At 58.6% G+C, this 25,332-nt stretch overlaps 2 protein-coding genes across 4 annotated transcripts in view; both read left to right on the forward strand.

Annotated features, from left to right (window-relative positions):
- Positions 1–16,849: 16,849 nt before the first annotated feature.
- CHAT (choline O-acetyltransferase) overlaps positions 16,850–25,332 on the forward strand; it is a 53,458-nt gene continuing 44,975 nt past the window's right edge. The window contains exons 1-2 of one of the 3 annotated variants that reach the window (XM_089314180.1): positions 16,850–17,367; positions 25,052–25,157. In XM_089314180.1, the coding sequence (XP_089170306.1) occupies positions 25,089–25,157 (69 nt within the window). In that variant the 5' untranslated portion in view covers positions 16,850–17,367; positions 25,052–25,088. Of the gene's footprint in view, positions 17,368–22,135; positions 22,351–25,051; positions 25,167–25,332 lie in introns of those variants that run through there. The other 2 variants (XM_070058107.2, XM_070058108.2) reach the window with 2 other exon arrangements.
- Positions 17,672–20,768, forward strand: SLC18A3 (solute carrier family 18 member A3). The gene has a single exon (XM_002718340.6). The coding sequence runs from the start codon at positions 18,761–18,763 to the stop codon at positions 20,357–20,359; it is 1,599 nt and encodes a 532-aa protein (XP_002718386.2). The 5' UTR covers positions 17,672–18,760; the 3' UTR covers positions 20,360–20,768.

Genomic DNA, 25,332 nt, shown 5'->3' on the forward strand with positions numbered 1-25,332 from the left:
CAAAACAACCACCGGCGACACCCTCCACCCGCTGCAGGCAAAAACAAGACCAGTGCCTGGTGAAAGTCTTTTGGGTCGAGATAGAAAACCACAAGTCCCGTCGAAAGAAGTCCCACCCCAGGAGCTGGGGCTGGCCTCTGCCAGACTGCCAGGAGCCAGGAAGGTGCGGCTGGGGCGAGTGTAGACACGGCCCTGATCCCCTCCCACTGTGGGCTCAGCATTTTCCGGTTTCTGCAAACTCTCACCAACATTTCAGAGTTTTGACAAAACTGATCCTGACAATTTGTTCAGTTTTTCAATCACCATCTACACTTACATCACGTTGTCGGTTGTTTTTTAATTTAATTAAATTTCATTTTAATATTTATTTATTTGAAAGTCAGAATTACACAGAGAGAGAAGGGGAGGCAGAGAGAGGGAGAGGTCTTCTATCCTCTGGTTTACTCCCCAGTTGGCTACAACGGCTGGAACTGTGCCAATCCAAAGCCAGGAGCCAGGGTCTCCCACACAGGTGCAGGGGCCCAAGGACTTGGGCCATCTTCCGCTGCTTTCCCAGGCACATTAGCAGGGAACTGGATCAGAAGCAGAGCAGCCGGGACTCGAACCTGTGCACACATGGGATGCTGGTGTTGCAAGTGGCGGCCCCTGTGGTTTATTTCAAGGAACATAGAAGACACTAACTTTATACCCTTCCCATCTACCTAAACCTGCTGCATAGACCTTTATTTTCAAGCTTTAAGTAAAATCTCAAAAGCCCCTGTAGCTTCTCCAGCCCCGCTTGGAGAGTGAGAGCAAATGCACTCCCAGTGCCCAGGTGACTAGTCCATTACAACCACAGCAGCATTTCCTGGCTCTGTGTCCAGGTGGAACCCGGGAATCCTTGTGGCCCCAGTGCAGCCGGGCTGGGGGCGGGGCCTCTGGGAAGTGGGCTCCGCCCTAAAGGGTGGAATCCTCCACCTGGACACTGGGGGTTATCACACCAGTGGCTTTGCTGTCAATGCAAGCTCGCTCAGCCTCTCTCTGTGATGTCCTTTCTGGGGCTGGCGCTGTGGCGTAGCTGGTTAAAGCCCTGGCCTGCAGTGCCGGCATTCCTTTTGGGCACCGGTCCTGGCTCCTGGCTTCGGATCGGCCCAGCTCTGGCCATTGCAGCCATTTGGGGAGTGAACCAGCAGATAGAAGACCTCTCTCTGTCTCTCTCTGCCTCTGCTTCTCCTTCTCTCTCTGTGTAACACCGACTTTCAAATAAATAAATAAATCTTTTTTTTGAAGTGCCTGGTTCAAGTTCTGGCTCCACTCCCAATTCCAGCCTCCAGTTACTGCAGAATCCTGGCAGGTAACTGGGTCCCTGCCATGCACACAGGAGACCTGGGCTGAGTTTCAGCCTGGCCCAGTACTGGCTGTTGCAAGTATCTGGAGGTGAACCAGGAAATGCGAGTTTTCTGTCTGTCTGTCTCTGTCTCACTCTGCCTTTCAAATAAAAGTGATTAGTTAATTAAAAATAATAAAAACACGTGGTTCTAGCCCAGCAGCAGCAGCATTGAGGAATTCGTCAGGAATTAGGAATTCGTCAGGAATTAAATTTGGCTTATACGCTGCGCTGATGCGGGCACCGCCGTCAGTGCTTATCGCGCCCTGTAGGTGGCGCTGATGCGCGCTCCAGGTTGAGCACCTTTGATTTCAGCGCAGAGTCCCAGGATCTGGAGCCAGGACTCAAACCCAGATATTCTTGGGCACCTTTTTGGTTTTTGAAAAATGTATTTATTTGAAAGTCAGAGAGAGAGGGAGAGACAGATCTTGCACCTGCTGGTTCACTCCCTAGATAGCCACAACAGCCACAGCTGGGTCAGGCTGAAGGCAGAACCAGGAGCTTCTTCTGGGTCTCCCATGTGGGTAGCAGGGGCCAAGCACCTGGGCCATCTCCCACTGCTTTTCCCAGGCCTTCAGCAGGGGGCTGGATGGGAAGGGGAGCAGCTGGGACTCGAACCAGCACCCTTATGGGATGCTGGCGTTGCAGGCGGTAGCTTAACCCGCTATGCCACAGCGCCAGCCCAGGGATGAGGGCCTTTTAATGGGGAGGGGGGCTCTTAACCATGAGGCCAAAGGCTCAGTCCTCCTCCAGGGGCTTTCATGAGCAAAGCTGAGCCTCCTCTACAGCATGGTGGAGAGACAGGGTGGAAGGAACTCAGATCCCTGATGACCACATGGGATGGGACCTCCAGCCGACTTAGAGCATCCTCCCCCTACCCTGGGACCCCAGAGTAACCCTGAACTCTGCTCTTAAAGCCGCAGCACAGATTTAGCCTGCCCGAGGCAAGACTCGACAACAGTGCAGCGCAGACTCGGGGGCTCCCCATGCTCTGCCCCCCGTATTTCCTACCTTGCTTCTCCTAACCAGGATTCCTCTAACCCCATGTCAGTTCCTGAGGCCCACACTCCAGCCCCGGCCTCCCTGAGCCACCTCAGCTGCCACAGGAAGGGCCTCCACGCAGGGCGTGTGAAATGGGAGGGGCGTGGGTGGGCTGAGAAGCCAGAGGAAAACCTGCCTGGAGACTGGTTCCGGGAGGGGGCGTTTGGGCCAGCAGTGAGGTCACTGGTTGGGACGCCACGCCCACCTCGGTGTCTGGGTTCGGTTTCTGGCCCCAGTCCCTGACCCCGGCTCCCTGCTGATGGGAATCTTGGGAGACAGCACTGGTGGTTCCAGTAACCGGGTTCCTGCTGCCCATGTGGGAGCCCTGGCTGAGTTCCCAGCTCTCAGATTCATCAGGGCCCAGACCTGGACATTGTGGGCAGTCGGGGAGTGAACCAGTGGGTGGGAGGGCGCTCTCTCTCTCTCTCTCCCTCTCCCTCTTGCTCTCCTTCTCTCTCTGTGTAACTCTGACTTTCAAATAAAAATAAGTGAATTTCTATAAAAGAGAGAGAAGACAGGTGGCTGGAGTTAAGACACACAAGTTAAGCCACCACCTGCGACGACACTGGCATCCCATATAGGCAATGGTTCGAATCCCAGCTGTTCCACTTCAGATCTAGCTCTCTGCTAAGGCACCTGGGAAAGCAGTAGAAGATGGCCCAAGTGCTTGGGCCCCTGCACCCACGTGGGAGACCCGGAAGAACCTCCTGGCTCCTGGCTTCAGCCTGGCCCAGCCCTAGTCATTGTGGCCATTTGGGGGAGTGAACCAGTGGATGGAAGACCTCTTTTTTTTCTCTCTCTGTCCCCTGCTTTCCTCTCTGTAACTCTACCTTCAAAAAAGAGAACAAACACAAAATATAATATGTAAAAAAGCACAGATAAAATGTTAGTTGACTACAAATGGATGAGTTAAAAATAACAAACAAGAGCCCCTAAAGAAAATCAATAGGGAGCCGGCGCCGTGGCTCAATAGGCTAATCCTCCACCTTGCGGCGCCGGCACACCGGGTTCGAGTCCCGGTTGGGGCGCCGGATTCTGTCCCGGTTGCCCCTCTTCCAGGCCAGCTCTCTGCTATGGCCAGGGAGTGCAGTGGAGGATGGCCCAGGTGCTTGGGCCCTGCACCCCATGGGAGACCAGGAAAAGCACCTGGCTCCTGGCTCCTGCCAGGATCAGCGCGGTGCGCCGGCTGCAGCGGCGGCCATTGGAGGGTGAACCAACGGCAAAAAGGAAGACCTTTCTCTCTCTGTCTCTCTCTCTCACTGTCCACTCTGCCTGTCAAAAAAAAAAAAAAAAAAAAAAAAAAAAAAAAAAAGAAAATCAATAGGGAGAGAAGCTATATTGGCAAAATTTTACATGAATTTTTCACTTTGTATTCTTTAAATTTTTATTTAATCATTTACTTGAGAGGCAGAGAGAGGGAGAGAGGGAGAAGGAGAGGGAAATGAAGAGAGAGAGAGAGAGAGAGAGAGAGAGAGAGAGAGAGAGAGAATTTATCTTTCGGTTCACTCCCCAACTGCTCACAATAGCCAGGAGCCCAGAGCCCAGTCCACGTGGGTGGCAGGGCCCAACTACAGGAGCCATCACCTCTGCCCCCCAAGATGTGCATTAGCAGGAGGCCAGAATGGGGGGCAGAGGTAGGATTTGAACCCAGGTACTCCGTTAGGATGTGCGTCCCCACCAGCAGCTTCACTGCTAAGCCAAACACCCAATGGGTGTATCAATCCTTCACTGAGAAATTTACAAAGAAAGATGTCTATCTCAGTACAGACACTTTTGGTTAAATGAAAATTAAAATGAACAGCGCGGCGGATGAACCTGTCCCGACAAACCAGAAAAATAGCATGTCATTCTCTAGAGTGACCAGACGGGGGCAGCAAAGACCAGCGGTGTCGTCGTCCTGGCCCTGGGTCCCAGGGTGCTCTGTGCCCACCAGCCCAGCTCAGGATGGTGTTAACTCCAGACACCAGCAAGCAAAGGCCTGCTGGGAACTTGTTAGAAACACAAACCCCGCGCCCACGGAATCAGAAACTGCCAGAGATGGGACCCAGTAGTGTGCGTCGCACATGCTCTCCAGGTGTAACTACCTTTGCCAGACCCTGCAGCCAGGCACAGGGCCGCTTTCTCCAAAAACGAGCAGGCACTGCTGTGGGAGTGGGTAGTGTATATCTGTATTTGGCAAAATACCTTCTGCCTAGCCACCAACCTGCTTATTTCTGAAACAGCCCCCTCTGAGTCTGCTCAGGTGCCCACCCCTCCAAACCTTGCCAGCGTCTAAAACCGGAATGGGCAGTCTTCAACAGTAGCCTCTCGTCTGGCAACCCTTGTCCCCAGCGGTCCTCCTGGCCTGGGCGCTGAGGCCGCCCACCCCCAGCCCAGCCCCCTGCCTGCCCGGATGCTCCTCTGACCATGCCCGTGACCTGTAGGCAGGGTCTTTTCTTTTCTTTTTCTTTTTTATTTATTTATTTATTTATTTATTTTTTGACAGGCAGAGTGGACAGTGAGAGAGAGAGACAGAGAGAAAGGTCTTCCTTTGCCGTTGGTTCACCCTCCAATGGCCGCCGCGGCCGGTGCACCGCGCTGATCCGATGGCAGGAGCCAGGTGCTTTTCCTGGTCTCCCATGGGGTGCAGGGCCCAAGCACCTGGGTCATCCTCCACTGCACTCCCTGGCCACAGCAGGGTCTTCCTCTTAGCCTGGGGTCTCCTCGGGGGAAGGGCCGCGTGACCCACCCCAAGAAGCAGGTGCACATTTCTCCAGTCCCGCGACGTCACGCACCGTGGAGTTCTCTTTTTCCAAAGTTCCCAGCTGATCCGTCAGACGGAAATCCACGCCTGGCCCTCCTATACCCCACTGCCTCTGTCCTGGCTCCTCCCACAAACACCTGATGGTGCCCACAGCCACACCCGACAGGGATGACCAGAGGGAAGTGAATAGATGACGACCTTGCCCCCCGAATCTCGGAACCAAAGTCTGGGCGCCTTGGCGGACAGCCTGGGAGAAGGCGGGCCTATTGCACATGCGCAGTGTCTGCAGCGGCTGCACGAGTCGCAGACCCTCACCGAGTGTCCATTTCTGAGTCCCGTGTAGGTTCGCTCAAGGAGGGAGGCCTTGTGCTGGTGACAGACTGCTCCCCGGGGAGCTGCAATAAGAAGACATAGTGCACGCGCTACTCGCATCACTTGGTAGAGACGTGTGGGTCTCATGACGCTGGCTCGCCCCGTGCTCCGTGGAGGGACTGGTCACGGAAGCCAGGTGCTAGGGCTTCCGCTGCCCGCGGTCACTACCATTCTCCCTTCTCCAAGGCCCCTGGGTGCTTTGCCTTCTCCCCACCCCACTCACAGAGTAAGCCCTCCTCCCAACACAGTCCTGCCACCACCTGGGACATCGCTCCATCCTGTCCTTCGTCTCCATGGGATGGTCCCCCCGCCTGCTCGCCCGGCCCTCATCCTGTGTCCCCCAATCCCGGTGCAGGGCTTCAGGGACCCTCAGCCTGCACGCCCCGCCCCTGCCGCTGCTGGAGGTGGGGTGGCGAGCAGCTGCTGTGTCTCCCGTTTGCAGGAGGCAGGGCCTCTTCATCCACTTCTGCCCTGGTACCTGATGCATGAGAGCTTTGTCGAGACCCTGGAGGAGCCTGGGTGAGGTCTGGAAGGCCAGGGACCGTGCGGTCAGAGGCGAAGCTCCCTGGGCTGAGGGCATGGCTGCGGTGGCGTGGGCTGGGCTGGGCTCTGGCACATTTACAGTCCCTGAAGCGGGCAGCTGCCTGGAGCCCCCCAGCCTCTCCGTGCCACTCCCTGCCTGCCTGACCCCTCCACGTCACCTCCTCCTTCCAACCCCCACCACTCGGGCTTTTTTGATTCTTTCCCACCCTCCCACTGGCGCCAACGCCGGCCACCTCCACACGACCACACAGCAGTGGTGGGCGCTGGGTGGGCGGATGTTTGCACGTGTGGCATCAAGAATGAGTCTGAGACCAGTTCCAAGTGCAGTTGGATTCCTTGGACCTTGATCACCTGGGGGCAACCAGGCTCTGGCTAGTCCTCTTGCCACTCTGAGCACATCATGTTTTCTACTGGGTCCAAGCGTCTGGATGACATGCCCCCCCCACCCGCTCCAGAACCCCACGCAGTCCCTGCACACCAGTGGAGAGACCGGGGCCGTGTCCACCTTTCCTGTCTCCAGCCCCCACCCAGACCTCCACGTGGTGTTCAGAACTCCTCAGAGTCTTGCACGGAGGTGGTTGGTCTAGCCAGTTCAGGGTGCCCACACCCCAAAGTGTCAATGTCACCCTCAGAACCTGGAAGTTTCTCCAGGCCTTCTATGTGGTCAGGGTCCCTTGGGGCTGGCCACTGTCCTGGAGACACCCTCTCTCAGGGCCTCATTTGCCATGTGGCCATGGTGGGGGCCCTCGGGGGCTTCCCATGTGGTTTGGCATCCCTGGTCAGAAGTCTGGAGAAGCCATGGTGCCAGGTGCTGGAGACATGCTGGGGACAGTCCTGAGAAGGTCACAGGTTGTGTGCACAGGAAGCATTGGCTGTCGTGGGTGCTGCGGGGGCTGTCGAGGTCTGGCAGTCCACTTCTGGTCACCATGCTCCCAAGTGTCCCCCAGCCCCCCACTACTGTTCTGGCATCATCATGTTCTGCCAGGGGCTCTTCCTGTCTCCTGTCCCACCCCAAGCACAGCCCACAGGTGAACAGAGGGCCTCTGGTCCCCACTGCCGGCCAAGCCACCTGCAGCTGAAGCCGGGCCCTGCGGGGGGGGGGGGGGATGCTCCAGCTGCCACTTCCAAGGAGCAGGCTCACCACGGCTCCTGTCCCATGGGTGGCTCGGCCCCTGGAGCCCCGAACAATCCCAAAGCCACATTTAGGGGGAGGGAGAGATGGCCTGGGCCCCCCTGCTTGCACGCCGTCCTGGCCCTGCTGCTTCCTGGCCATGCACCCTGGACTACGTCACCTCCTCTCTCAGTTCATCACATACAAGGAGTCTCAAGAAGGTCATGGTCAGCGGTGGGCACCTGGCCTGGCTGGTTCTGGCGCCCGTGTCCCAGATCAGAGCCCCTGGGTTCCAGTCCTGGCTCCAGTTCCAGACTCCAGACTCACACCCTGGGAGGCAGCAGGTGCCGGCACCCTGCCGCTCACCCACGTGGGAGACCTGGGATGAGGTCACCTTCTGGCTTTGGCCTCAGCGATGTGGTAATTTGTGAAGTGAACCAGCAGATGGCAGCACATGCGCTCCCTCTCTCAAATTAAACTATTCCCGGACAGATTGACTGCTGCCCATTTCCACGAATGTGTTGAGGCCCTCGCACAGAAAACAGGAGGAAATTACACGTAAAGTACACGGTGAGGCCGCTGTGAGGAACCGCAGGTCGCCAACTCCTCCTCGCTTATAAAGCCGGTCTGGGGGTTAACAGAATTTTTTGTTTGTTTTTTGTTTTCTTGACAAGCAGAGTGGACAATGAGAGAGAGAGAGAGAGAGAGAGAGAGAGAAAGGTCTTCCTTTTGCCGTTGGTTCACCCTCCAATGGCCACCGCAGCCGGCGCGCTGCGGCCGGCACACTGCACTGATCCGATGGCAGGAGCCAGGTGCTTCTCCTGGTCTCCCATGGGGTGCAGGGCCCAAGCACTTGGGCCATCCTCCACTGCACTCCCTGGCCACAGCAGAGAGCTGGCCTGGAAGAGGGGCAACCGGGACAGAATCTGGCGCCCCGACCGGGACTAGAACCCGGTGTGCCAGCGCCGCTAGGCGGAAGATTAGTGTAGTGAGCCGCGGCACCAGCCACTGGTTAACAGAATTTAACACAGACAAAAGAGCGAGCCTCGTGTCAGAGCGCCAGTCTGCTCATTGATCCCTGCATATGTGCGCATGTGTGTATGTGTGTGTTCACATGTGGTGTGTGCATGTGAGTATATGTGTGCATGTGTGTGAGGTATGTGTGTATTGTGTGAGGTGTGTGTGCGCATGTGGGCATGTGTGTATGCACGTGAGTGTATATGGGGTGTGTGCATGTGAGTGTATGGGTGTGAGGTATGTGCTCTGGGGGCTGGGACTTCAGGTCTCTGCTCTGTCTTGGGTCCCCCTGACATATGTGTGCATGTGTATGTGTGTGCACATGTGTGTGAGGTGTGTGCACATGTGGGCATGTGTATATGCATGTGAGTGTATATGGGGTGTGTGTGCACATGTGAGTGTGTGGTGTGTGCGTGTGTGTATGTTGTGTTTGTGTATGTGTACACATGTGAGTGTGTGGCATGTGCGTGTAAGTGTATAGGTAATGTGTATGTGCACATGTGTGTGAGGTGTGTGCGCATGTGCATATATGTCTATGTATGTGTGTGCACATGTGTATGCGTGTGAGGTGTGCACACATATGTGTGTGAGGTGTGTGTACGTGTGTGCATGTGAGTATATGGGTGTATGCATGTCTTTGTACATGAGGGTATATGTGTGGGGTGTGTGTCTGTGTGGGGGGTGTGTATGGTGAGTGTGGAGGTGTGTATGCACCTGTGTGACTCTGGTCATTCCAGGTGTTTGCTGCCTGAGGCCCCCTGATCGTCTTGGGAGAAGTGAGATGGACTAAACCCAGCCTGGGAGTCCCTTCTGAAGATGCCAGGGTGGGGGTGTGCACCCGGGGCCCACCTGCTCTCTGGTGGGGAGAGAGCACCAGCAACAGGACCCAGCGGTCTTGAGCAGGCAGCCCTGTGAGCACCTGTGGAATACTAGGAGCAGCACTATGGGGGAGGGTGGAGGCACCCACCGAGGGCCCCACCACCCATGCCGAGCTGGTGAACCTGCTCCCAGGAGGTGGGCAGAACCGATCCCGGAGCAGGGGATCTGCCAACAGCCTACTGCAGGAGTCCTAGCAAGACTGCATCAGAATGCATGTCAGAAAATCCGCACAAGGAGATAGAGGCACCTGCCTCTCTGTTCCCTGGGCCAGATGGCCCCCAGCCTCAGGGCGAGGAGGGCAGAGTTGACCACACACACCGGTCAGGGGGACCCAAGGTAGAGCAGAGACCTGAAGTCCCAGCCCCCAGAGCACATGAGCGTGAGTCAGACGCCCACGACCTGGCACACAGCACTGCCCGCTCTACAGAGGACACGGTGGGGCGGGGGTGAGTCTCGCGAGGATGCCTCAGGGGGCCTATGGGACTGACAGCTAATAATGTTAAAAGCCTTCTCTGGGGGCTGGCTTGGGGCCAAGCCTGGCGCTGTGGCTGTCCCTGGACTTCAATCTCTCTCTCTCTCTCTCTCTCTCTCATCACAGACTCGCCTGGGAAGGGGGAAGGGCCGATTTCCAGCTGCTCAGATGAGTGATGGGAACCAGGCTAATGGCTAGCACCCCGGCCCCTCTCCTCCAAGCCTGGGCTTTCAGGCAAGGCCTGGCTTTGCCACTAGATGGCGCGCCTTCTCCTTGCACTCTACTGGCTCCACCGAGACTAGAACTGGCACCCTTGTGAGATGCCAGCGCTACAGGTGGCGGCTTTACCTGCTACTCCACAGTGCCTCCTGATTCTTTCTGAAACTCACAAACAGGTGTATTCTCTCATTCCACAGTCAGCCATCCGCGGTGTTCTGGTGCTAGGCAGCGAAGGAGACCCAGCTACTTCAGAGCCTACCTCCCAGGTGCCTGCTCCAGTGAGCCCACCACGGTCACACGGAGTGATCCGTACAGTAAATGCTCCATGATGCAAAGAGGGAAGAGGTCGGTGTTGTTTGGGGGTAGGGGTGGAACAAAGGCTTCATTTGATCATAAGAGATGTGGAAGAGGGGCGGGCGCTGTGGTGCAGCGAGTTAAAGCCCTGGCCTGAGGCGCCGGCATCCCATATGGGCGCTGGTTCTAGTCCCGGCTGCTCCTCTTCCAATCTAGCTCTCTGCTGTGGCCTGGGAAAGCAGTAGAAGATGGCCCAAGTCCTTGGGCCCCTGCACCCACGTGGGAGATGTGGAAGAAGCTCCAGGCTCCTGGCTTTCCATCAGCCAGAGGAGTGGACCAGCAGATGGAAGACCTCTTTCTCTTTCTCTACCTCTCTCAGTAACTCTGACTTTCAAATAAATAAAATAAATCTTTAAAAAAGAGAGCAATGTGGAAGATTTTTTTATTTTTATTTTTTGACAGGCAGAGTGGACAGTGAGAGAGAGAGAAACAAGAGAGAAAGGTCTTCCTTTTCCGTTGATTAACCCCCCAAATGGCCACTACGGCCAGCGCTGTGCTGATCCGAAGCCAGAAGCCAGGTGCTTCCTCCTGGTCTCCCATACGGGTGCAGGGCCCAAGCACTTGGGCCATCCTCCACTGCACTCCCGGGCCACAGCAGACATCTGGACTGGAAGAGGGGCAACCGGGACAGAATCTGGCACCCCAACCGGGTCTAGAACCTGGGGTGCTGGTGCCCCAAGCGGAGGATTAGCCTAGTGAGCCACAGCGCCGGCCGAGATGTGGAAGATTCATCTAGGCAGACTGGCGATGGTATAATAGCAAACCCTAGGTGGCATTGTCGATGCACCCATTTCACAGGCGTGTAAGTACGGTTGGGAGAAGTTAAGCAAGTTGCACAAGACCAGGGAGTTAGAAACTTGCAAAGGAAAGGCAATGCCAACAGGTGTTTAAAATGACAGACCCTGGGGCTGGTGCTATGGCACGGCAGGTTAAGCCACAGCCTGCATCTCACGTGGGTGCTGGTCCGAGTCCTGGCTACTCTGCTTCCGATCCAGCTCCCTGCTAATGTGCTAAAGACAGCACTGTTTAGGAAAGCGGTGGAAGATGGCCCAAGTCCTTGGGCCCCTGCACCCACATGCGAGACCAGGAAAAAGCTCCTGGCTCCTGGTTTCAGCCTGACCCAGTCCCGGTCATTGTGGCCATTTGGGGAGTGAACCAGTGGACAGAAGATCTTTCATCTTTCTTTCTGTGTCTCTCCTCTCTCTCTCTCTCTCTCTCTCTCTCTCTCTCTTACTCTGCCTTTCAAATAAATAAATAAATCTTTAAAAAAAAGATAAAATGACAGACCCCAGAACTTAAATTCACTCAAGGTTTCAAATAGAAGGGAATGACTCAGACATCAAATCCGGGCATCACATGGAGGCCACGGAAGGAGATGCTGTATAGAGGACCTTCTGTGTGAAGCTAACGGATCTGGACTCTCTCCACTGCTGACGGGACTCTGAAGGGTTTTACCTGATGCAGCAACTTCATAGTCACTCTAACTTACCTTGCCCGATGAGGATAAACCATTAAATCCAGGAAGGAAGTAGGAGCAATAATTTCCATCTACCATGGACAGATCTGGGACAAAGGTGCTCTATTTTAAAAATGTTGAGAATTCTAACAACCCAGAAAGGAAAAGGCAAACAGTCTAATTTAAAACAAATACATACAAAGAAACAGGCACCTCAAAAAGAAAAAAGACACAGAGAGAAAATACAAATGAAATGGCCAAGAAACCTACGAAAAGGAACTCAGCCAACACAACAAGTCAATAATTAAAATGATACTAAAAGCCATTTTTCTGCCATAGATGGACAGAAAGGGGGAAAAACCCTGATAATAAAAGGGAGCGTTGGCACGGGTGTGGGTGGGCTGTGCACAGCAGCCACTACTTGGGGGCACACTTTCACACAACCACTGCACATTTCTTTTCAAATTGCAAGCACACAGTTTGCCGGGGATGACTGAGCAATCCCAGTTGTTGGTGCATCTCTTGGGGAAGCAACTCCACACAAGCCCGAGGAGGCTCATCACAGCATGGTAAGAGTGGAAGGGCAGAAATGACCCAAGCATCTGATAGTTGAAAACACCATGCTATGTTCACACCAGGAAATATCATGCAACAGCTCAGAAAGTGTGGGTCACGCTGACCAGAAATCAAAGCAATGCACAATGACACACACAGAGCCACATTTCTGCTGACATGGACTTGTTTGGGTGGAGGTGCGATGGGTGTGATGGGATAAGGCTCTGCTTGGAATACCTGCATCCTGTCTCAGAGTGCCAGTTCCAGTCGTGGCTACTCCAGTTCCAATCAGCTTCCTGCTGCTGCACCCTGGGAGACAGCAGATGATGGTTTCAATGCTTGGGCCCCTGCCACCCACATGGGAGACTGGGATGGAGTGCCTGGCTCCTGCTTCAGGCTGGCCCAGCCCTGGCTTCTGCAGGTTTTTTTGGAGGAATGAACTAGTGAGTGGAAGATTCTCTCCTTCCCTCTTCCTTAGCTTTCTCTGCCATCAAGTAAATAAAAGTATTTTTTAAAAGAGAAAAAACCTGATTTGTTTAAAGAAATACATATTAGGGTATTTCAGAACGACTGTGGAGGGGCCAGGTTGTGGCACAGCAGGTTCACGTCCCAAATGCCATGCTTCTGATCCAGCTCCCTGCTAATGCACCTGGGAAAACAGTGGAAGATGGCCAAGTCCCTGGGCCCCTGTACCCATGCAGGAGACTCAGATGGAATTCTGGGCTCCTGGCCTTGGCCTGGCCCAGCCATTCTGGAAGAGAACCAGCAGATGGAAGATTCTCTCTCTCTCTCTCTCTCTCTCTCTCACACACACACACACACACACTTTCAGATAAATAAATCTTTTCAAAAAATAGTCTTACAGGGGCCGGCATTGTGGTGTAGCAGGTTAAGTCTCTGCCCATGATGCTGGCATCCCACATGAGGGCTGGTTTCTCTCTCTCTCTCTCTCTCTCTCTCTATCTATCTATCTCTATCTCTATCTCTCTCCCTCCCTCTCTCTTTCTCTCTCTGCCTTTCAACCAAGTAAATGATTTTTTAAACTATGGAAATTGGAATTAAAAGATGAGCTTCTTTTTGGTGCAAAAAAAATGTTTTACATCCAACCATAGTTTTTCCACGATACCTGTTTTGTCTCTCCTCCTTGGAGAGACCTCAATAGGCGTGGGTTTCCAAAGGTTTTGCCCCAAAATAAATTTATTTTTAATTCCATTTTCCACAAGCTTTTTAAAGTGCTCATGGATGTCTGGCAAAGAGTTTAGAAAAGGATCAAAAGAATACACATCAACATCGTAACAGTGGCAGAGGGGCTGACCATTCACAGTGCTCTCATTTCTACAGGAACACATACATGTATGACTCAGGTGGTTAGTTTCCATTTTTAACAAACGAAGAGGGAGACTTCCAAAACATGGATGTATCAGTCCCCATGCAAAGTGCCCTGGCCAGGATGGAATGGGGTACACAGCAAGCAAAAGCCAGCCCTTGCCTTCCAGGAGCTCACAGGCCTGGATTTGGGGGTCAGGAGCTGGTCACAGCATTTCAAGAATCAGAGGAGAGGGGAGAGCAAGGAAAGGCAAAGCTGTGGTCCAGCCGAATGCTGGTTCCCAGGTGTGGAGGGAGCAGCTCCTGTGGCCTCCTAGGGAGGCCATGATGGCTGTGAGGTGTGGTCACCATGCTTGGAGAAGACGCAGGGGACCCTGGGATCAGACTTTGGAGGGACTTCACAGAGAAGTATGCAGAGGTGGCCAGGCAGAGGACAAGAGGGGAGGTGTTGATTGTCCCAGAGTGGGGAGAGGTGCAGAGTCTGGGCAGGGAGTGATGAGCCCGAGAGAGACACTGGGCAGGGATGGAAAGCCAGGGGAGGCAGCAGGAAGCAAAGGCGCTGTCAAGTCCTGCTTCCAGCAGAATTTACCGGAACTGTCGAGGAGTCAGAGGGAGGGTGAAGGGGTGAGGTCCCCCTTCCAGGGTCTACAGACAGCAGCTCCACAGTGCAGGGGCCACAGCCCTTCTCTTTCCCTGAGGAGCCCAGTTCTGCTGTGCACACAGAGAGCCTGGGTTCCGCGGCTGGGCTGGCCAAGGGCGGCCGGGCAGGCACGTCGTCCTCTGGTTTCCAGCCGGGAGCCTCACAGGTTTCCCAGAAAGGCTGACACGCGCCGTTCTGTTCTTTTGAGTCAGAATATGCGGCGGGGGAAGCCTAAATTAATTAAATGATGCTGATGCCCTGAGGCCCTCCGGAAGCAGCGCACAGGGCAGGGGCTGTGAGGCCTGAGCATGCCGCGCCCCCACTCTGAGTGCTGGCATCCAGAGAGGCTTGCGGGCTTCATTGGCTCTAAGCCTGCACTTAAGTGCTTCCAGAGAGACAAAGAAATCATAAATCAGGAGCAGGCGCCCCACCCACGCACCACGACTTCCAACTCCAAGGATTGCACTAGTCCACATCACTGGCATCAGATGTCTCACCCAAGCAACAAATGGCCAAGCCCTAAAATTGATGTGACCTCCTGACCCTCTCAGAAATGCAGCTGGGCTAACCTAGTGCCTCCCTCCACAGCAGTAGCCATTCCTACAAGGCTCTCCCCCTACCACACACACACACACACACACCTCAGCCAGGCACTGCATGTAGCAGGACGGCTACCCCTCTAGCTCCCCCTCATAGTCCCTTTTACTGGGACTCCCCAGTCTCCAAAAAGCTTCCCTACAACACCAGTCCAACATGGAACAGACTCTGCCATCAGATGGAGATCAGTGCATAAAAGAATGATTGCCAGCCAGAAAACACCAAGCCCTCACTACTCGTACAAAATAATGAATCCATACAGAATAAAAGTTCCAGCTAAGCCCCAGGCCTGGAGCTAGACCCTTTCAAGTCAGTCTTCTCACAGTCCTCACCCACCCTGAGCTGGCCAGCAGGGCGGCTCATTAGATCACCTGTGTCTGGATCCCTCTTCACCTACGAGCTCTGACTGTGGATAAATCACTTTGCCTTGGTGTCCTTGATGGTTGGTGAGCTCATTCAATGAGCTAACATTTGCAAAGTGCTCAAAACATTGCCTGGTGCATTGTAAGTACTGCTGTGTGTCTAACAAACAAATTCCTTCTTTCACTCACTCAGCTTACGTTGAGTACCAGATGTGTATCCTGTAGCAACAGTTGCCAGATCTGATTGAGAAAGGAAGGGGGAGAAAATGCTTCTATTTGCTCCTACAGGGCCCGGTGGGAAGTTTCCTTTTGCCTGTAAGATAGGGGAGTCCCCAGGAAGGAATTTACCAAGAGATCTGGGGAAGAGGCAGCCACAGGTGCAGGAAGATAAAGGGGGCGGGCCCTTATGCAAGGCTGGTTGGCAAGTGGCACTGCCCAGAGCCAGCACCCTGGACAGCTCCCGCCTGCTGGAGGAATGGCTGGGATGGAGGCTGCTCACAGACCCTGTAGCGCCTTGCTGAGGCTCCCTTAGCCTTTTGCTGAAAGGGATCCTCACCCCTTATGAACCGGGCACCCTAGTCCTTGAGGCTGATGATGGGAGGTGGGTGCCTTCGCATCTGGAAGTATGACAGTGAGGGAGCTTGGTATCCCTGGGTCATCTGCCACTGTCCCAGTGGTGGCCACCTTGCAGTGGAGCATCAGGGGCACTGGGAGGAAGGAGGCAGCGTGAGGACCAGGGGACAGGTCCCCCAGGTTGAGCTTAAATCCAGGCTCTGCCACTGGGACCTTGGGGGAGTGAGCCAGCTCCCTTCACCCAGTGAGATGGAGAGCACAGTTCTGAGGGAGGGGTAGATAGAACTGCACACACAGCTTCCCTGGCACAGAGAGAACCATCATGCATAGGTCTGCTTTCTGCCACCAGGAAATAGGACTGCAAGAGGCGTGAGCTCAGGAACAGCCAGGAGCCATGTGGCCTGAGCCCTGGGAGAAGGGGTCTGCACCTGGGGGTTCTGGGAAACTTTCCCCTCTCTGGGCTTCCACCGTTCTAGACAGAACACTTCTGCCTCATATTCTTTCCTCCTTCTTTTTTCCTTCCCCTTAGAGAGTACAGGCAGCACTGGCCTAAAAAATCATGGCTCTGCAGGCTGGAAGGCCTTTCTTTTAAAAGCTTCATCTTGGTGGTCTCACATTCAAATGACTGGAGACCTAGGCAGGTGACAAATGCGGGAGGCCCACTGGTGGGGGTGGGCTGGAGGCTGGGGGAGAAAGACCGGGAGGAGCTGGGGTGTGAGTGTACCAAGAACAAAGGCCTTCCAATACAACTTAAAACAATTCTCCCACACCCCCAAAGAGCCCCCTGGTGGCACAGGTTTCTGCTCAAAGGGACAGGGTCTCTCCCAACCTCTTAGGAGCCAGGGAGGGGCTCACCCGAGGTCATCCAGAGCCAGGCCTGTTGCACACGGGGCTCTTTCCCAGAGGGCAGTGCAGCCCCTGCAGAGCAGGAGCCGGGTCAGTCAGCGGAATCCTCTCCTTGGGGGTGGGGGTGGGCTGGTTAGCTTGAGCAGCAATAGTTGGCAGGACTGCTGCTTCGAGTCTGACGCTCTGTCTCCATCACCTCATCTCACAGCCATCTCAGGGACAGACGCCAACTTTCCAGCCCTCTCCAAAGCTCCCCAGAGCCACAGCACCCACCTTAACCTGAGGGCCCAGCCGGGTGGCCAAGGGCGCCCCCTGTCCCTTGTATCTGCTCCTGCTGTGACAGGAGGGTAGAACAGTACATTTCACAGACAACAGTAACAATGGCAAAGTATTTACGTGGCTCTACTGTGTGCCAGACACCCTACGCGGTAGGTACCACTATCATTCCATTTTACGGATAAAGTAACTGAGGGACAGAGGCGTGAAGTCATTTCCCAGAGGAACTCCTAGCAGCAAGTGGCAGAGGTAGGAGCCATCCCAGCTGCCTGCCCATAAAGCTCTTGTTCTGTGGCCTCCTGCTGGGTGCGGGGGGGGGCGCGTGGGGCGAATGAGCTGCACCTATGGTTGATCTGCTTTTGAGATCAGAAGAGAGGAAAGGCTCCTCTCTGAAAAAAAAAGGCAACCCGCAATCTCAAAAACGCAAGCCTCCTGCCCCCCAGCCTCTTCTGCTGCGGAGCCCTCCTCTCTCCCGCCAGCCCGGGGACTCGAACACGGGCTCCACCGGCCATCTGGGGTCAAAGACCTTCTGGGGACGCGACGGGCGCGGCGCAGAGCCCGGCCAGCGCAGCCCGTGAGCTGAGAAGCGGGCGCCTCCGCGGTGCGGGCCTTTATCACGGTGAGCCTCGCTTGGGGCTGGGCCCTTCCTGGGGAGTGGGCGCGGCGCCCCCGCAGCTCCAAGGAGGAACTCCGGCCTTGTCACTCCCGAGCCCACCCTGCCCATCCCTGGAGCTGCGGAAGGGAGGTGTCGGAAAAGTGGGCGGAGGCGCGAAGGAGCCGGGGGCTGGGGAGGGGGGAGTCTGGGAGGAGTTAGAGTGGGGAGGGGGGAGAAAGGAAGTGGGGCTGGGGGATCCGCAGGCTCTAGAGCCACGGGAGCGCCCGGGCTGCGGAGGGTGGGAGGGGCCTGGCTGATACCCGGGACCCTGGGTCGGGGCGAGGCTACCTCTCTCTTCAGTCCCCCATGTTCGCGGTGGGGGATTTTTCCAGACCGGGCTCAGCAGACCCTGGGCCTCTCCCTCCCTTCCTGGGGTGACAGGGGCTAGGGGGTGGGGCCAGAGAAAGAGCTGGGGAGGTGTCTGTGCCCGGAGCCCCTCGGGTCGCGGCTCCACTATTCCAGCTGCGAGGAGGACAGATGGACGCGGCCGCGGCTCACCTCGGGGGCTCCCTGCCCGCTGCGCGCCGAGACTCGGGCGGAGGCGGAGATCCAGAGCCCCTGGTCTCCCTCTCCCCCGGGGACCCCGTCCCGGGCAGGCAGAGGGGGAGGCGAGGGCCGGCTCCAAGTGCGGCGCGCCCACCCTCCGGGGCTCGTCCCGTAGCCGCCCGTAACGATACCCTGTCTTGGGGCTCGCGGCCCTAGAGCATCGGAGGAGCGGACCCCTGCCCGGCCGCGCCCCGCCCCCGGCCCCCGCCCAGCCGACGTCGCATTAGCATGCGCGACGCAAGTGGCCGGGGCACCACTCGGGGGCCGGGACTCGCCGCGTCACAGCCCCGAGTGGAAGGGGGAAAAAGAGGAGCCGACGCGCGGGGAGGGGAGCGCGGCGGCGGCGGCGGCGGCGGCGGCGGCGGCGTTGGGGCTGGGGCAGGCGGCAGCAGCCATGCCCCTCGGCCCGCGCGGGCTGCCTCTCAGCGCTGCGGGGGCTGCTCCGGATGCGCCCCGGGCGCGGCGCGTCCAGTCTCCGGCCTCAGCCTCTCAGTGCGCCCGCCTCTCCCGCCGCTCCTGAGCCCGGCGGCGGCGGCGGCGGGTCCCGGATCGGCTCCAGCGCAGCGGCGGCGCCTCCTCGCGCGACGGAGTCCTTGTCTTTCCCGGGGCACGGGGCCATGAGTCCCGCAGCCACCTGAGGCACAGGCGCGGGGTGGGGTTGTGTGTGTGTGTGTGTAGAGGGGTGGGTGTGAGCTGCGTGGCGAGGATCGCGCCCCCCGAAGTCCCGCACCTTGCAGTTTCTGCACTGCGGGACGTCGGCGCCCGGAGCCGGTGGAGACTTCCCGAGGAAGAGCATCGGGGGGCCAGGGGCATGGAACCCGCGGCGCCGGCGGGCCAGGCCCGGGCTGCAGCCTCCAAGCTGTCCCAGGCTGTGGGCGCCGCGCTGCAGGAGCCGCGGCGGCAGCGGCGTCTGGTGCTGGTCATCGTGTGCGTGGCGCTCTTGTTGGACAACATGCTGTACATGGTCATCGTGCCCATTGTGCCGGACTACATCGCCTCCATGCGCGGCGGCAGCGACAGCCCCACGGCGACCCCCGAGGCGTGGGAGCCCACCCCGCCGCCGCCCACCCTGGCCAACGCCAGCGCCGCGGCAGCCAACGCCTCGGCGACCCCGACGGCCGCGCCGCCCGCCGGGCCGATCCTGCGGCCGCGCTACCCGGCCGACAGCGAAGACGTGAAGATCGGAGTGCTGTTTGCCTCCAAGGCCATCCTGCAGCTGCTGGTGAACCCGCTGAGCGGGCCCTTCATCGACCGCATGAGCTACGACGTACCGCTGCTCATCGGCCTGGGCGTTATGTTCGCCTCCACGGCCATGTTCGCCTTCGCCGAGGACTACGCCACGCTGTTCGCGGCGCGCAGCCTGCAGGGCCTGGGCTCCGCCTTCGCCGACACGTCGGGGATCGCCATGATCGCCGACAAGTACCCCGAGGAACCCGAGCGCAGCCGCGCTCTGGGCGTGGCGCTGGCCTTCATCAGCTTCGGCAGCCTGGTGGCGCCGCCCTTCGGCGGCATCCTCTACGAGTTCGCCGGGAAGCGGGTGCCCTTCCTGGTGCTGGCCGCCGTGTCGCTGCTCGACGCACTGCTGCTACTGGCCGTGGCCAGGCCCTTTTCGGCGGCCGCGCGCGCGCGCGCCAACCTACCGGTGGGCACGCCCATCCACCGCCTTATGCTGGACCCCTACATCGCTGTGGTGGCCGGCGCGCTCACCACCTGCAACATCCCCCTGGCCTTCCTCGAGCCCACCATCGCCACGTGGATGAAGCACACGATGGCAGCGTCCGAGTGGGAGATGGGCATGGTCTGGCTGCCGGCCTTCGTGCCGCACGTGCTGGGCGTCTACCTCACCGTGCGCCTGGCGGCGCGCTACCCGCACCTGCAGTGGCTGTACGGCGCGCTCGGGCTGGCGGTGATCGGCGCCAGCTCCTGCGTCGTGCCCGCCTGCCTCTCCTTCGCGCCGCTCGTCGTCTCGCTCTGCGGCCTCTGCTTCGGCATCGCGCTGGTGGACACGGCGCTGCTGCCCACGCTCGCCTTCCTCGTGGACGTGCGCCACGTCTCCGTCTATGGCAGCGTCTACGCCATCGCCGACATCTCCTATTCCGTGGCCTACGCGCTCGGGCCCATCGTGGCCGGCCACATCGTGCACTCGCTGGGCTTCGAGCAGCTCAGCCTGGGCATGGGCCTGGCCAATCTGCTCTACGCGCCGGTCCTGCTGCTGCTTCGCAACGTGGGCCTCCTCACGCGCTCCCGCTCCGAGCGCGACGTGCTGCTGGACGAGCCGCCGCAGGGCCTGTACGACGCGGTGCGTCTGCGGGAGCGTCCCGCGCCCGGCCAGGACGGCGAGCTCTGCTCCCCGCCTGACCCTCTGGACGCGGGCGAGGACGACTACGACTACTACTACACCCGTAGCTAGCCGCCGGGCTCGGGCACCAGGCCACCGCCCCCCACCCCTCCGCTGCCCCTCGGGGCAAGGGGCCTGCTCTGTGAGCGCACTGGCCAGCTCAAGCTCAGGGCCCGCCTCCTCCAGCGAGAACCCCAGCCCCCCCCCCTCCCCCCAGCCTCTACTCCCCCTGCCAGAATCTGCTCCCGTGGGCGTGGAGCGCCGGGGCAAGGCTAAGCGGCTGCGCTCCTTGCCGGGAGGAGGAGACCGGCAGGCCTCCACCTCGGGGCTCCCTTGTGTAGACAAAGGCGCGCCTGTCCCTTCTTCCCCAACGTTCCTCCCAGTGCCAAACACGGCCCGCTGCACCGCGGCGCCTCCGGGCCGAATTAATAAACCGTATCTGTCCGAGGAGGCCGAGTCTCTTTACTGGTGGGGTGGGCAGCTGGGCGTAGGGCCCCGGGTAGAGGGGGAGGCTCAGCTGGGTCCGTCTCCAGCCCGGCGGGCACGTGGGAAGCCTGTGGCTCCTTTGCTACCTGGAAAAGGGCACATAAAGGAGGCAAACCCACCAAGGGCTCCCGTTCGCTGGCGCCCTAGAGCGCACGCTCCGTGCAGCCCGAGTCGGCCCCTCCGGGCAGGACCAGAGCAGCGCCCGGAGGTGTGGCCCGGGGGAGCAGAGAACCAGCACCGGCCGCGCGCGCCCGGCCCCGCCCTTTGAGGGTACGCCCCGCGCCGGCCGCAGGGCTCCAAGGAGCCTGCGGGCTGGGCTCCCCTTCCCACCGGTATCCCGCCCGGGCCAGGCTTCGAGGAAGGAATGAGCAACGAGCCGTTCCGGCAAGAGGAAGATAAACGGGCCGCGTCTTTGCAGGCCTGATCCATGGAACCGCATCCATCCGTGTGTGTTCCTTGGAGAGCTGGGCGCTACCCACCAGGAGGCGTGGGGCGCAGGTGGCGGCGGCTGCGTTCCGCTGCAGCGGGTCCGGGCCTTGAGTGTGTGAGCTGCTGCCAACCCCCGGCCTATCCCGAATGGAGGCAGCCGCGCCCGGCGGGGCGCGCGCGGGGGAGGGAGGGTCTCAGAAGTTTCAGGGCCTGGAGTCCCGGGCTCCCGGGCCGGCGTTCGGGGGACACCCCCCTCCAAGTTCCAGATCTCGTGGAGAGGCGGCTGGGTCTGGGTCGCCCGTGGGGGCCTGCATTCCCCGTGTATGTGTGTCTGTGTGGGGCCTCTCCTCGTGGGTGCTCATTCGTGTGTGTGTGTGTGTGTGTGTGTGTGTGGAGGGGGTTCTATCTGGGAGGCGGTACTTTTATCTGCCCCTAAGTCAGGTCTCCAAGCACCCCTGCGTCTGCCCAAGTCAGCTCCACTCATCTCCACCTCCCACCCCCCAGCGCCAGCAGGGAAGGGTCGGCAGCAGAAAGGTAGGCCCTGCAGTAATTGGCAAACAGGTTTATTATTATTATTATTATTATTATTATTACTATTTTTAAGGAGGGTCTGGTAGGGCTTGAGTCTGGCCTAGTCGGCGGGGAGCAGAGATCGTCTCTCACCCAACCTTCCCCAAGGTTGCTTCATAAGCAGCCGCGGGCGGGAGGTGATGGGATTGGGGGAGCGCGGGGGAGGGTCAGGCTGGGCAGGGGGCGACGACTGGGGCGGAGCCATGTTCCCCGCGCCCTTCTCCGGCCTGGATTCTGCTGCCGGGGCACGAGTCGTCCGGACAGGTTCTGGGGGCCCAGAGGTGGAGGGGGAAGGGGGGAACCGAGGACCGAGAGGAAAGGAGACAGGGAGGGGCTGGGGAGGGAGGAGGGACAGGAGGAAGGAGAGGCGAGGCGGGTTCGCAGACAGCCAGTCGGGCGGCCGCGGGGACCCGGCTACGTCGGAGGCTCCAACGGGGACCCAGCCGGCGGCCCCCACCCTGCGCTGCCGACGCGCGCTCCCGACCCCCTCCCATCCTCTCGGGTTCACACCCACGCCCCCAGTCCTACTTGGTGCTGTGCGGCCGCGGCGGCTGAGGCGGCGGAACCCGGGAGAGCAGGTGAGAAGGGCTGGGCGGACGGGCGGAGCATGGCGCGGGGAGCGGAAAGCTGCGGACAGAGGTGCTGTCCGGGGACTGGGACCGGGATCCAGAGGCCCTGGCAGTCGCCGGGTCCTCTGAGTTTTGGGCGGCGGCGGCCGTCGGGGGACAGCCAGGAGGCTGCGGGATTCCGCTGCCTGGGCGCTTGGATTTGGAGAGGTTGGATCACCCGGGGCGCCACGCGCCTGTGCTTACCACACCCCGGGCACGCATCTGCTGAGTGCCGAGGTCTGCGTGCGTGTGCTTGCCGCTCCTAGGCAGAGGGTCCGAGGCTCCCCCTGAGGTGCCAGAGCGCGCCCACCTCGCGGTGGCTGCAGACCCTCTGGGGAACGGAGGGAGGGAGTGGCAGGGAGCTGCGACAGGTAGCAAGTCTGAGCCGGCCTCCGCGCGAAGCCCGCAGGTGACTCTGTGCCAGGCTGGGCTGGGCGCTTGAGGGCAGAGCAGAGACCCCTCCGGGCAGCCCTAAAAGGCCAGACTGGCGGCTGCGTGGATGAGAGCTCGGGAGACACATAGACAAGAGCCAAGAAGGAAAAGGAGCTGGCAGGCTTGGACCACCAGGAAGGCATCTTGCTGGGGTCCGAGGCTCCCCTCCACGGCCCTGGATCCCTGATGCCTGACTAGTGACTTCCTGGGGGAGGGAAGAGGCACACTGGCAGCAAGAAGAGGCATTGGCAACAAGGTCTGCAGAACCATTTACCAACATGACCTTGCTCTGGTGCCCTCGCAAATGGACTCCACTCCTCACTCACCCCGAGGGACCCTCACCTGGGCCCTACAGTTTTTTTGCAGTCCTAGGCAGCCCCACGCCTGCTAAGCTAGCCTGCCTGGGACCACTGTTTTGGACTCAACTGAGTTTCATTATCGACTTGTCTGGTAGCTACCCGCCAGCATCCATCTGGCACAGGTCCGAATAGAAGCGAACCCTCAGCGGATGCACCTGCGTGGGTCCTTTGGGGGGGAGGGAGGGGGTGCTTCAATGGCACAGCTACAGTGTGAGTTTGAGAGTTTTAAGTACTTATGGTCCCTGAGGTGGGGGCGTAGCACACCTGTGGGAAGACCCACACATGGAGGTCGGGCAGACGAGAGCTGTTGGCACCCAGTGGTATATTTAAGTTCCCCGGGCAAAATGTCTGAATGGTTCACAGTGGGGAAAATGGGAGAGGCCAGCCTGCCAGGCAGAGAGATGCGGCTGCGTCCTTCTCTCTGGCTGCAGGGTTGAGTAATCTGGATATGATACACAGGACCAGCAACCTGCATCAAGGGTGACAGAGCCCGGCTTCTACTGTACGAAAATCGGACCTGTATTAGAAGCAGCCTCTCAGCGGGCAGCTCCCTTGCCCCTGCCTGCAAGGGCCCAGAGCCACAGACAGCCTCAGGCTACTCCATCCTCGGGCCTGCCTGGTCCCTCCTTCTTTGGGGGTGGGGGGACCCCGTCTCCTGAGTCTGCTGTGCCAGGTACCCACATCTGGACCTGTGCTTTCTTCCCAGCAGGACTGGTGTGGGTGATGGAATTGGCTAAACACGAGCTTTAGGTTCTTGGGGGAGAATGGAGGGTGGGTTGGTGGAAGTCGTGAGTGTGTGCCTCTGCAGGCTCCGGCTTGGAGGGGGGTGGTCTCAGTGTGCTCCCCACCACCTTAAGAACTGGCCTTTGGCAGTGGGCATTTGGCCTAGCAGTTAAGATGCCCGTTGGGACACCTGCGTCTCATCTGAGAGTATCTGGGTCCGAGTCTCTACTCTGCTCATGAGTCCTGCTAATGGGTACCTGCATGGCTCAAGTAGTTGGGTTCTTGCCACCCATGTGGGAGACCTGGATTGAGCGAGTTCCTGTGTCCCAGTTTCAGCCTGGCCCAGCACCATCCATTGTGCGCATTTGGGGAAGGAACCAGCACATGGAAGTTCTCTTCTCCCCCCCCCCCCCTCTCTCTCTCTCTCTCTCTCTCTGTCTCCTCTCTCTCCTCTCTCTCCCTCTCAAATAATAACAAAGACAAAAGAACAAGTGGCCTCACTCTTCTTGGCCTGCCTCCCTCTGCTGCACCTTCCAAATTCACCTGTCCCCCTAGGGCCCCAGGCTCCTGGTGTCCTGCATCAGCTACCTCTGCAATCTCATGGCACCAGACATCCAACAGGTCCTGGGGTCCTCCCCAGAGCATCTCCCAGAGCACAGAGCCTTGGGGGCCTTGTGGTCATCCATGCACCCATGTGTTCCTCCTCTTCCGCTAACCAGCATCCACCCTGCACCAGGCCAGTCCCCGCAGATGAAGCATGGCCAAGTGCATACCAGTTATTTCCCAGGCAAGAACAAAGCGAGTGCTCTAGGCACCCCCATGGAGTTGAAGAGGGCAAGCCCAGCCCTGCCTCTTCCTCCAGTGCTGCCCCGGGAGCCCCCAGCCTTGTGAGAGCAGGTCCCAACTGCAGGCTCACTGCAGAATCCTTTCCCATTTGGGGGCTCAGAGAGAGTGCTGGGTTCAGGGGGACAGGCCTGGGGTAGGTGGGGGGAGGGTGTCGAGATTGGAGCCAGGCTTGCCACGGGGCCTCTGTATGCTACTGGCAGGCTCTGGCCTCCTCCTGGGGCTGGGGACAGGGGGTCAGACTGTGGGAGGGGACAGGTTCCTGGCAGGCCCACGTGGCTGTAGCATTGACGCCCTCATTTCTCATTTCCCAGGTCTCCCCTTGGCTTCCACAGCCCAGGAATCATCAAGATGCCCATCCTGGAAAAAGCCTCCCAGGCGATGGCTGCAGAAACCACCAGCGGCGAGGAGGAGGAGCCTGTGAGTGATGTTTGGAGTTCTCCCTCTTGACCCTGCTCTCCCTACTCACATGCATTGCTTCTAGAACAGTCCAGAGGAGGCTTGCATACAGAGGGCCTGGGAGTGGCCTCAGGACATGCAGGGGAAGCGACAGTCATGCTTCCTGATCCCAAGGAGAGCCCTGGATCTGGACCTG

This window comes from Oryctolagus cuniculus, chromosome 15, assembly GCF_051225735.1.
Source record: "Oryctolagus cuniculus isolate XC-2025 breed Fujian yellow rabbit chromosome 15, ASM5122573v1, whole genome shotgun sequence".
In the NCBI taxonomy this organism is placed as follows: domain Eukaryota; kingdom Metazoa; phylum Chordata; class Mammalia; order Lagomorpha; family Leporidae; genus Oryctolagus; species Oryctolagus cuniculus.

What these genes read in the sequence shown, in the direction of transcription:
- SLC18A3 (XM_002718340.6), top strand. Translation starts at nt 18,761, where the DNA reads ATGGAACCCGCGGCGCCGGCGGGCCAGGCCCGGGCTGCAGCCTCCAAG.